Raw genomic sequence first — 13,005 nt, 5'->3', positions numbered from 1 at the left:
TATATTATGGATTTATTATATAGAAATAGTATAGGCACAATGATAGTTATCTATATCTGTTATAGATATCAATACCTCTAGAGATAGACATTCATATTATAAATCTATATATTATAAATATCAGTATCTGTAAAGATACTATTATTTCTTGAGATATTACTATCTCTGTCTCTATACATTTCACTAATCACGTCTCTATAGATATAGCTTTAAAACTATAGATATGTAAGGATATAGCTCTAAATATATTATCTTTGTACATGTTATGCAATGCAATATACACATATAAATAAATATACATATGTATATATGTGCATATACATATATGCATACAGGTAAATGTGTATATATATGTGTGAATATATTTTGCATACATACATACACAAATTATATATGTGTGCGTATATGTATATATACACATATACATACATACATATAACGTATACAAGACAAGTACTCTGGCCTTGCTCTCTGTGACATGATTGCCTAGTGGCTTTTGAACCACTAGTTCCCTCTAAGCAGCCAATGAAAAAGACCTCTCTTCACCACTTAGTAAGCAGATTGGAACCAGTTACAAAATACCTACACATATTCCAAAGTCTTGCCAATATACTATACATGTCATCATGTGTATACAGAAGTAGATGCTCCAGGTTCTTCTACATAGAGAATTACATCAAGTACACTCTTTGCATGTTCATAAGAACTGGACTTATTGTCCATGTTCTCTCTCTCTCTTTCTTCCTTCCTCTCTTTCTTTCTGTCTTTTTTCTTCCTTCCTTCTTTTCCTCTTTCTCTCTCTCCTTCCCTCCCTCCTTCTTTCTTTTTCTTCCCTCTCTCCCTTCTTTTTTCTCCCTTGTCTCCTTCCTTTCTTCTTTCTTTCCTTCCTTCTTTTTTCCATTCTTTTCTTCCTTTTTTCCTCTTTCTTTCTATGTATCCACACATCCACAATATACATAAACTAAGTAGATAAGGAACACTTATTGCCTGAATTATGATTTGCAGTTGAATAGACAACTTATAGAACCCATCTGCCAATATACACATATGCATACAAGCTAGAGAATACATATATACCACATATATATACTTATGGATGCATTCTATAAGTTTGCCCATTGACTTTCAAATCACAGTGTTGGCAATAAGTGATATAATTCATTGGCTTGGTTTCAGATGAGAAAAAAAGAAGATAGGCTGGTCATGAGGCAAAAGTGAGACATAACCTACTTATAGGCTATGTGCTCCACTGGTATTCTCATGATATCAGGAGAAAGTGAGAAAGGAGTGACTCTCCCCTATGCCCATGACAAAACTAGAGGTGGGCATAGACACTTGTCACACAGGATGGGCAGGTATGAATGAGCTGGCATTTGTATCACTGGATGGAGAACACACATTGATGAGATAACAGGTCTATTTAATTATGTGACAATAATTACAGACATACCTGTAAGACCTAGCACACCACATGAACCTCTAAGAAATCTGCTCATATTGGGAGTTGTATTAAAGTTTGGTTAAACTCAAGCATCATTTCAGACTTGTTGGACCAAGGATTTGTAGGCATCAGGTTCATGATACCAGGCATGCCCATGGCATACTTTAGTTTCTGCCAAAGTTTTACAGGCTGAGTGAGTGTGCTGAGGGAGGGCACAGGCTGTTACTGTCTCATAGACAGTAGAGGTTGGATAGAAGCATTGGTTGAGAGGGATTTGACCTAAGGCAAGGAAATGGCTTAGAACCAGAATAACAGCATTGTAATTTAGGGCTGTAAATGACTTTTGAGAGAATTTTGTCCAAGCCCTTCATTTCATAGTTATAGATGACTGGCCTGAGGTTACAATGGTGACCTGATTCCTAGGCCTGTATAACTTAGGATCAGGGAATTATATATTTAGAGATTGAAGGAACCTTAAAGTTCATCTAATTCATCCTCATAATTTTACAGATGAGGAAATAGAGGCCCAGAGTGGCCAAGTAACTTGCCCAAGGTCACACAAGGATTTGAACCAGGTCTTCTGATGTTACTTGTGGCAAAGAAATGCAGATTTTTCTTCCCTTCCCAAATCTCTTCCCATCTTTCTATTTGCTGACATGCAACAGAGTACTAGTGTTGAGGGCGTATGTATATTTAGGGTTTTTTTAATGTCTTTTCTTACAGCCTGATGCAGCTTTTCCTCATGTCAGCAGAGTAAAGGTTACTGGGAGAAGTGAAGTTGAAGGTGTTTGTGGTTTTCAGTGTCGACTTAAGGAGGCTCAATCCTACTTGGGCATTTCTAAAACTAACTTTCCCCCCCAAATATGTTTAACTTTCTTTGAAATAGCTGATGCTCATTTAGGGGATTTTGTGATATGGGTTTGTTTTGTTTTTTGATTCAGAGCCATGGTTTCATTGTGCTAAGGAACTCGCAATGCAGAAAATTCCTTCACCAAAAGAAGTCACCATTTTCTTTGTAGTTTTTAATCTTAGAAAGCCACATAGAACAAACACTAAAAAGTTAAGTGACTTGCTAAGTAAGGACTACTTACCAGTAGGTGTGAGGCAGTATTTGAATTCAGGTCTTCCTGGCTCCAAGGCTGACTTTCTGCTCACTATATCACATTTCTTCTTGACATTGAATTCCCCAGGGATGAAAGGGGAGTCAGAGAAAATATTGAGACTGAATTCTCTTTTGTTCTGAAAAATTGCCACACATAATAAGTCTCTTTGGACATACGAGCTTTCATAATTAATATCTTCAAGTGTAAAATATTGAAGAACAGAAGTGCCTATCTTTTATTCAGGAAGATCTGGGTTTGAATTCAACCTCAGACTTTTTACTTGCTCTGTAATCTTGAACAAGTCACTTACGGTCTCAATCTGTCCTCATCTATAGACTGGAATTAATTATACATACAGCACTTGTTTCCAAAGGTTGATCAGAAAGCTCAAATGAGATAATGTGTGGAAGGTGTTTTACCAACTTTAAAGCAGGTCATAAATGATCATACATAAATGAGCCCCAGGGCTTTTAAAGGCACTGATTAGTTAGTTGTTGCTTTCTTGAATCACTCGTTTTATTTGGCCATTATAGCAATACAGGACATCTCAAAATATAGGACCTGGGACAATAGCACTGATTTGCCATGCTGTGCGGTTGACTCCGATCATGGAGGTTAAGTGGGATCTAGATGTTTTTCTGCAAATATTTAACTATTGTACATAAGTTTGAAGATCAGAAAAGCTCCAATTTTCTATCTATTATTTGTTTTCTTTCTCTAGGTATCCTTTTATTTTTCTTGGGAATGGCCATCAACATTCATAGTGACTATTTATTGCGCCAGCTTAGAAAGCCTGGAGAGATCTCCTACAAGATTCCACAAGGTAAAAAATGATTATTTATTCCCTGTTCTCATTCCTAAGGTTTTTGAGAGACTCATATTAATTAGTTAACTCTTTATTGGCCAATCATTCAACAAACATCTATTAAGTTTCTACCATGTGCAAAACATTGTGCTTGGTGTTGGAACAGTTAGAAATAAAGAAGACATAGCCTTTTCCATCGAAATACTACAAAATTTTGCTGGGAAAACTATTTTACTTTCAAATATCTGTGATAAGGGTCTAATATTCAAGATATATAGGGAATAAGCAGAAACATCCAAGACCCAGAGTCATTCCCTAATTTATAAATGGCCAAAAGATTTAAACAAATGATCATCAAAATAAAAATGACAGACAACTAACAACTGTATGAAAGGTTGTTCCAAATCATTAATCATGATAGATTCAAACCAGAACAACCCTGAGGCTTTACCTCACTCCCAGAGCATTGGTAAAAGTAGCAAAAGATGAGAATAGTCAATTATTGGAAGAGTTGTAGAAAGATAGGCACACTAATATAATATTAGTGGAATTGGGAATCAGTCTAATGATTCTAGAAGGCAATTTGGAATTGTGCTAAAAAAGTGGCTAAAATATCCTTGTCCTTTGACACAGAGATCCTACTGCTAAGCATACATACACACAGATAAACACATGCGTATATACATATACAGATATACACACACGTTTATGTGTATATACGAACAAAGGTATACATAGACAATATATTATATATATCCATATACATGTATATGTGTGTGTGTGTGTGTGTGTCTGTATGTATTTGTTTATCGGTCCTGACTTATGCTTTTGTCAGCTGGGGAATTCTTTGTATGGAAGTCTAGTGTAGATTGGCAGCTCATTTGCTACTCTTAGTCTTACTGGCTTTCTTGCTGAACTAAAGGGTTATTTGCCTTTCCCATGGGTGAACACCAGTATATCTCACAGAGAGGATTCAAATCTAGGACTTCCTCATTCCAAGCCCAGTTCTCTTTCTATCACATCTCATATGGCTATTACAATATTTTGAATTTTGATATTTTGAATCAGTATAACATTGCATTATTAGTTCACCAGAGAGTTGCAAAATAAAGTATTTTATGATGTCTTCAGGGGAAGGTCATTATCAGAGTCTGGGAAGGAGAACATTTCATGTATAGGGAATAACCTGAGTGAAAATAGAGAAGAATATGAGATGTACATATTTGATGGACAATATCCAGGTCCAATTTGGCTAGAGCACAGAGCTTATGCTGGCAAGAATATTAGTCTACACAGGTAAGTCAGGGTCAGATTGTGTAGGATCATGAGTCAGGCAAAGGAACTTTACTGAACAGATGAATGACATGATGGAATCTCTCTACGTAAAGACAATTCGTCTGAGAACTATTTGAAAGATGAGTTAGAGACAAAATGGAGGGGAAGCAAGAACACCTGGTAGCAGTCTTTGTTTTTTTGTTTTTTTTTGTAGCAGACTTTTACAAGTTGTTTCATTCATTGTATTTGGTCCTGAGCACCCAAAACACAGTTCTTGGCATATGGTAGATGTTAAGTAAGCATAGGAGAGGTAGCACTGGGCTTGGAATCCAGAAGACACATATGCTTGAGTCCAAATTTGGCCTCAGGCACTAGCTGTGTGACCCTGCACAAGTCACTTAACCCTGTTTTCTTTGGTTTCCTCATCTGTAAAATGAGCTGAAGAAAGAAATGGCAAACCTCTGCAGTAGATTTGCCAAGAAAACCCCAAATGGGATTCAGAAGAGTCAGACAAGACTGAATAGTATTACTGTACACAGTACAAGCATCAAAGGTAGAATTTGAACACAAGCCCTCTGACTCCAGGAGGAGAGAAATGTGTAAAACATTGCAGAGATGGAATCAATAGAACCTGGTAACTGGTTGGATATGAAATTTGAGAAAAGGTGCATTTTTCCAACTTTGTCTTTCAGTCACATCCACTTCAGCCGTCTTTGTGTTTCTGAATGACTGAAGGATAAACATGTTTCTTAGACATTGGCCCAGTAAATTAAAAACAAGAAAAAACCCCAGAAAATATATAAACGGCCAGATTCCAAATGACTGTGATTATTGTTGGAAGAACATTTGAACACAAACATGTCCTTTCTCATGATTCCAGAAAGAAAGACCTTGTTTGGGGTGCAACTTTCCAAGTCTTGGGTCTGGCAGAGAACCTGTGTGTAGGCCACTTTGATTAAGTTTAAATTGTTTGTTGATTTTTAGTCACAGCTGATACTCAAGCATGGTTCCACATTATATACTGATAACAGGAAGATAGTCAGTCTTCTTCCAAGAGAAAACCAAACACTCAAAATCAACAGAAGTATAATTCCTGTAGAGGGAAGGTAAACTCATCTTTTTCACATTAAGCTTATATAGATCAAATTTTCTTCCAGTAGAGTATTGTAAATGTTAAAACAGCACATAATGGTGTTTTATCTTTTCATGTTAAAATTTATTATCATAACTTGAGTGTCATGTATTTTTAAAACTATATGACTAGCTGGGTTGCTAATTTGTAATGGACTCCTTTGCAGTTTTTGAGTCTGCAGGGTAGAGGTAGGTAGGGGAGAGGAGGCCTGACATAATTTCACGTACAGTGGTGCAGTCACAGAATGGTCTTAGATTCAGAAAACTTGGGTCCAAGACAGCCCTCAGGCTTGGACCAGCTCTATGACCTTCGTCAAGTTATCACAGCAGACTGAAGCTCAGTTTCCTGTAAAATGGGAATAATAATGCTTATATTTCTGTACTTCTCTGCATTGTGAGGAAAGTATTTAATATACTGTGAAATACTATGCAAACTCTTCTGCAGCTTAGCATTAGTATATTTATAGATCAGACTCCCAAAGAGACATCTCCATCACAATCCTGAAGAAAATTAATGGCAGAGAGGGAAATTAAAACAGGGTGAAATAAACTCCACAAAAAAGGTAGACAAGTTCTCATAATGCCAGGCCATCATGCAAAATTTCCGAGGGTAGTAGGTTAACACTGATTCTTTCTTTTCCAGTCTATATCTATACCTATACCTAGTTATCGCTATCTCGATCTTTATGTAGAATCATCTGTATTTTCAGATTAAAACACATGCACATTTGTATGCATACATGTTTGAATATCATATATACTTTTATTTATATAGATAAACATATGTATAGGTGTACGTTTTATTTGTGCTCTTTAAAAAACACTATTGCCACTTCCCAATAATAACCACATTTCCTTAGAACCTTTCCATGTAGCAAAGTGTTCAAGCAAACTAAACCAAAACATTGATCACATCCCACAGTGTATGCCTTGTTCTATACCTGCAGTCCTTGACTTCTGAGGAGAGGAGGGAAATATGTTTTCACTATCAAGAACCTGCAGTTAAGATGGACTTTCCCACTGACCAGAGTTCTGCTTTTCATTGTTTTATTTTATTTTATGGTTGTCATTGTGTTAATTGTTCTCTTGGTTCATACAAGTATTCCCATTTTTCTCTGAATAACGATAATAGTAGCTGCCCGGGGCGACTTCCGGGCCTTCGCCTTCTACTTACCTATCCCCGGTCTTCGGACGTCTCCGGTCCCTCTCCCGGTTGGGGGAGGGCAATAAACAGGCAGAGCACCCGAAAGGAGTTGCAGTCAGCAAGCTTTATTGCGTTTCCTCTTCCCCAGCTCTCGTGGTCATCCCCTTTTATTATCCCCTGTCTCCTCCCCCGTACCTCCCATGGGCGGGCGAGCTCCTCCCAAGTGCCTCCCCGTGGGTGGAGCCAGCCTGTTACCAGGGCCATCCCAGTACCCCACAAGGGGGCAGGTTCGGACCCTCAGGCATCTCACGGTCCTCACGGGGGACCCCGGTCCAGAGCTGTCCCCCAACATCTCCCCCTTTTTGTTTTACACGGGTAGGTTGGGCGATTCCCCCCATGGGGACCTGCCCTCGCGGTGTCTCAGAGATAAGACATCGCCTTTAAGACTCTCCAGTGCCCGTGTCAATAATTGCAGGAGGCACTTCAGGAGGCACGGCAGGACGAGACACATAAGGACAAGAATTGCAACGGAAGAGAGCACCCCTGGCAGCCAATGCAAGTCCAGGATTCGTTGTAACCAATCGAAGATGGAATGCTCTTCTTGTTCACGCTTTTCCTCAAACGTTCTGGAAAGGTTATTCAGCTGATCAATAAGCAAGTCCAACTGATGGATGTCATCTGTGGCGTTGTAAGCCAGCATAGCCCCCTGGAGGGCTTTGCGGACCGCTGGCCATTGATTGGGGAAGGTTGAGGAATCAATTGGGAGGTTAAGCACGCAAAGCGGGCGATATTTATAATGGCATTGTAACATCTCATAGCGTTGATGTAACGCCATTTGGTCTCCTAGCCAAATTACCGTGTCTTGCAGGGTGGTGATTTGGCTTTGGAGGAGATGGTCTATGTGGTCCTGATGGTGCCACGCCGCTACCTCTGATTTCATGAAAGATTGAAGAGTGGAAGCTAATAATTGTCCTTCCTCTATTAGTTGTTGAATCTGAAACTCTTCATAAGGCGGGGAGTCCCTGTGCTAATGCCCAGTAGGTGTTGCCCCTTTGATCCGCGGCTCACTGCTCTGCGGGGGTGGCGTTGTACCATTTGGACTGGACAGCCTCGGACCCAGGAAGGAACTGTTGTAAGGCCATCAGAAGTGTGAGCATGGTTATCTCACGCTGTTTGCACACCCGCTTTGGACGGTGCCTTCCTCTCCGCCCTCGTCTCCTCCTTGCTTTCGGCTTCTCGCAGCTCAACTGCCCATCGTGTGGGGATCCAGATCTCCGTCCCTGGGTCGGCTCCATCTGGTTGGACACAAAGATACCCCTGACCTCTCGCTATAACTACTCCAGGGCCATGCCATTTGCCTTCTTGGTCCCTCCACCGGATTCGAGCTCCGGTGAGGCAGGCAGTAGGGGCCTTTAACGGCCTTTCCCTTCTGCCTCCCATCTCGTGGAGATAAAATCTTTGTGCGGGGCATGTGCCATCGTCTCGGATTTGCAAAAAATTGTGAGTGAAGACGGCTTGTGCCAGATCACCTCGGGAGAGGCGCCCCGCTGCCCTCACTCCCCCTTTTTGTTTTAAAAGAAGAGTTTTTATAGTGCGGTTAGCACGCTCAACAATGGCCTGACCTGTGGGATTATATGGGATGCCAGTAATATGAATAATAGAAAATTCTCTACAAAAGGCGGCAAAGGCAGAGGAAATATAAGCTGGCCCATTGTCTGTCTTTATGGCTCGAGGCACCCCAACCATGGCAAAGCAACCATAGAGATGGTCGATCACTGCACGGGCTGTTTCCTTAGGCTGTATAGAGGCCATAATAAAATTGGAGGCTGTATCAATACAAACATGTATAAGAACTTTGCCAAAATGTGTTACATCCATTTGCCAAAGGTCGTTAGGGAGATCACCACGGGGGTTAATTGCGGTGTCTCGGGCAAGAGGGCGAAATGGGGCACAATTGATACACTGTTTGACTATTTGGCGAGCGTTTTCTCTGGACAATCCATAAAGGCGTCGCAAAGATCGGGCAGATAGGTGATACTTATCATGGGCTGCCTGTGCTTCTAAATGCAGAGGGAATATAAGGGCTTTATCTACAATATCATTACCCTGATAAATGGGTCCTATGGTGGACATATGTGAGCGAATATGCAATACATAAAGAGGAGTAGAGAGTTGTAACATGGACTCTTGAATATCATATAGGATTTGAGCTATAGTTGAAGCACGGGGATTAATGAGGGCAAAAGGTAAAGCAGCAATAGCATTTGCACAATACAGGCTATCAGTAACAAGATTAAAGCTCTCATTAGGTAATATTGAGAGAGCATATTGTATTGCCAGCAATTCATTTTTCTGGGCTGAGGAATGCTCGGTGGTGTACACCTTAAGGAATTGCCTGGAAGGGATATAAACCGCAGCCCTATGGTTTTTAGTAGCATCCGTAAAAACAGTGGGTCCCGTAACTGGCTGTAGAGATACAATAGTAAAAGGCATATGGATAGGAAGGACTTCCCATCCTCTAAGCGCTGGGGGGAGCGGAAGCTTTATGGTATTACACATACATAAAAGAGAGGCCCATTCTGGAATCTCATCGGAGAAGCACCTTAAGGCTTCCTCTGATGCCTCTAAATTCAAAATGGGAAATCTGCCAAAAGCCAATAGGCAGCGCTCGGCACCTAAAAGAAAAAATTGGGTGACCATTCGCCATTTATGTGGAAGGGCCTTTTTGTTGCGAGGGGGGTACAGCCACTCCAAAATGCCATGTGATTGATAGAGGCACCCAATGAAAGTACTGGCTTTTAATATAGTGGCATAAATGGGTTGGTTGGGTTCCTGCCCCACAACAACTGTGGAGCATCTGTTGAGGATGCTCTTGGCTGCCATTAAGGCCTCGGATGTCCAATGTCTGGGTGAAAGCAGAGCGGGATCCCCTCGCAGCAAATCATACAACGGGTATAATTCACCATCAGGGATAGGGGTAACTGCCCGCATCCACTGTATAGCGCCAATCAGCTTTTGAAAATCGTTGAGAGTGGTGAGCTGAGAAAGATCAATGCTCGGAGGACGGCGAGCAATCTGTCCTTGTTTCAATTCATGGCCAAGATACTGAAAAGGGGGTGTAGTCTGTACCTTGTCTGGAGCCACAGTTAGCCCATGGGCAGCTAAGGTATCGACCATAAGTTGAGTAAGCGCCATCGTGGAATCCTGACTAGGTGTGGCAATAAGAATGTCATCCATATAATGGATGATAATGGCCTTGGGGAAGCACTGTCTGAGTGGGGAGAGGATGGCGTGGACATACATTTGGCACATAGTAGGACTGTTTGCCATCCCTTGAGGGAGCATGGTAAAATGATACCTTTCATATGGCTGCTGGCAATTTTCCGAGGGAATGGAAAAGGCAAATTTGACTCTATCTTGTGGATGTAAGGGAATGCTATAGAAACAATCTTTGATGTCAATAATTGTCATACTAAAATCTCAGGGGATCGCAGCAGGGCTAGGGAGACCAGGTTGTAGCGCCCCCATAGGCAGCATGCATTTATTAATCTCTCTAAGGTCTATGAGCATGCGCCAAGATCCATTTTTCTTTTTTATAACAAAAACAGGAGAATTGTAAGGGCTTGTAGTGGGCTCAATGCGGCCCAGCTCCAAAAGGGAAGCAACTATAAAGCGTAAGGCGGTGAGCTTTTGAGGGGTTAGGGGCCACTGCTCAACCCACACAGGGGTCTTGGTTTTCCATGTTATAGGTGGGCTGCTCACCATCACAGTGGCCCCAGCATGTTTAACTGAAGGTGTTCTGGAGTGGTGAGGTGTAACCCAAGTTGCTGAAGAAGGTCGCGCTCCCAAAGGGCATAGGCAAGGCCGGTCAATTTCAAAGGCCTAAAATACCCCTGATGATTCTCAAAGGTCCAATTCAAATGTTTAGCAGCCCGTAGTGCCAAACTGGCACCCCCTACTCCAGCAACCTGAGCAGCACCATCGTTCACTGCCCAACTGGGGTCCCATTGGGATGCATTAATAACTGACACATCTGCTCCAGTATCGAGCAGACCCATGATTGGACGCCCTTCAACCAGAATCTGTATCATGGGGCGATCGCCTACAATGGGAGAGCACCAATTAATTTGATGGGTTTCCTGCCCGGACTCTTCAACCCAAGGCAGAGAGATACCCCTCCCAACGGGAGTTCCTGGGGCAATGTTTATGGGATAACAATGAGGATTGTTCAAATAAATGGTAGAGGATCTGCTAGCCAACAATTGAGTATGGACTATAAATGGCACATAGCCAGAGGGTCCCACCACCAGACAGGGGAAAGGAGTGGGGGGCACGTCGATCCCTTCAGTATGCCAAGGTCTTATAACTAAATCGGCATCGGGGGAATCCGTGGTAGACGTGCATATTAGGGTTGCAATTTTTGGAGGGCTTGTTGGTACTGCTGCGGATACGACAGGGGTGCAGAATTCCCGGGCTGGGGGGCAGGGGCAGGGCCTACAGCCTCCACTGGGAAGACATGTTTCTGGGTTCGGGGGCCCCCCCGAGGGAGGCCCCCTTTCCCGTTTCCTGACCGAGATGGTTGAGGCTGCGGCTTAGGGCGGCAATATCTGGCAATATGACCTGGTTTCCCACAGCGAAAACAAGTGGGCAATGCTCCCATTTTAGCGACAGGGCACTGGCTCTTAAAGTGCCCCATTTGGCCACGGCGATAACATTGTTTCTGGGCCTTGGTACCTTGAAGGGCCTGAGTCACCCCTTGGGCCACCGCCGTCACCATGGCTTGGTGGGTGTCTTTAGGTGGAATGTCTAACAGCCTCTCTACTATCTCTTCGAGGGAGGCGAGAGGTCCTAAGCCCACTAGGGCTTGGGAGCATTCAGGACGCAAGCCATCTCGGACCAGCTGAGCTATCAGGGAATCTGTTCCTGGTCCCGAGCCAAGAGACCGCCGGACCGCAAGCTGGACCCGACTCACAAAATCAGTGGGGGACTCGCTAGCCCTCTGCTTTAGCCCTACCAACTTGTCCCTCATAGTCCCCGGGGCGTCAATCTTGGCAAAACCCCTAATATGACAATACTGAACTGCAGCCATCACCTGGGGGTCGAATTGGAGCTGGTCAGCAAGCTGCGAGTATGGCCCTGCCCCTGTTATCATATTCACAGCGTCCTCTGTCTCTGCAATATTGTGTTCCTTGACATATCTGAGCACCTCTTGTCTAACGGTGGCGCCATAAGCCACTACCTGCCCTGGTGTAAGAATAGCCCGCGACACTTCCTTCCAATCAGCTGGGGCCCACGGCCAAGTGGCTGTGGTATTCGCAAGGAGACGTTTCACATAAGGTGACAAAGGGCCGTATTTGGAGACGGCCTCCTTCAGTTCTTTCAATAATTTGAAGGGCACCGGTCGATGGAAACGGTTCTCGTTTCCCATCGGATCCCGCTCCACAATGACAGGGTAAGCGCCGGCCCCCTCCCACTCCTCTAAATCTATCTCCTGTCCCTCCGCCAAAGCTGCGGATAGGCTCTGAGTGAGGCTCCGAGGGCCCAGTCCGCCCGTAGGTAAATGACCGCGCTCCTTGTGATGATTGTGACAAGGGCGTGGCGGCTGGGGAGAAGGAGAGGGCATTCAGCCCGACCTCGGGAGGACTGGGAGTTCCCAAATTCCGTTGAAACTTCTTCCTGCGAGTTCCCCAGCCCTCTCTTGCTGTTTCAGGGACTTCCCATTCCTTCTTGAGTGTTCCTCCCTCATCGGACTTTCCCTTTGTCTTGGGAACTTTCCACTCCCTCTTGGGCGTTCCCTCCTCATCAGACTTTCCCTTTGTCTTGGGGGCTTTCCAGGGGACCTTCCACTCCCTCTTGGGCGTTCCCTCCTCATCAAACTTTCCCTTTGTTCTTCCCCTCGGGGCTCTAGAGTCTCGCCCCTTGCTCAGCCATGCGCCACCTTGAAGGCCACGGTCCTGGTCCCTGCCTGCACATTCTCTTAACATACCCCATGGATATAAAGGCTTGGGGTTGGGATCATCCTCATCGGATTCCTCTTCTTCTTCTGTCGTCCCTTGAAGGGACTGCCCTGTCTGGGTCTCGCCGTTTGATCGCCAGGGGGGACGGG

The 13,005-nt window shown here is 43.5% G+C and overlaps 1 protein-coding gene across 1 annotated transcript in view; it reads left to right on the top strand.

Moving 5' to 3' along the window:
- The window catches only part of SRD5A2 (steroid 5 alpha-reductase 2), a 74,649-nt gene that overhangs the window by 52,476 nt on the left and 9,168 nt on the right, over positions 1–13,005 (top strand). The window contains exon 3 of the mRNA XM_072634115.1: positions 3,266–3,367. Coding sequence (XP_072490216.1) covers positions 3,266–3,367 — 102 coding nt within the window. The remainder of the gene's footprint in view (positions 1–3,265; positions 3,368–13,005) is intronic.

The sequence above is a fragment of the Notamacropus eugenii genome, chromosome 1 (genome assembly GCF_028372415.1).
Source record: "Notamacropus eugenii isolate mMacEug1 chromosome 1, mMacEug1.pri_v2, whole genome shotgun sequence".
NCBI classification, from domain to species: Eukaryota; Metazoa; Chordata; class Mammalia; order Diprotodontia; family Macropodidae; genus Notamacropus; species Notamacropus eugenii.
The sequence above is the reverse complement of the archived record's forward strand: the minus strand, read 5'-3'. Positions and strand labels throughout refer to the sequence as shown.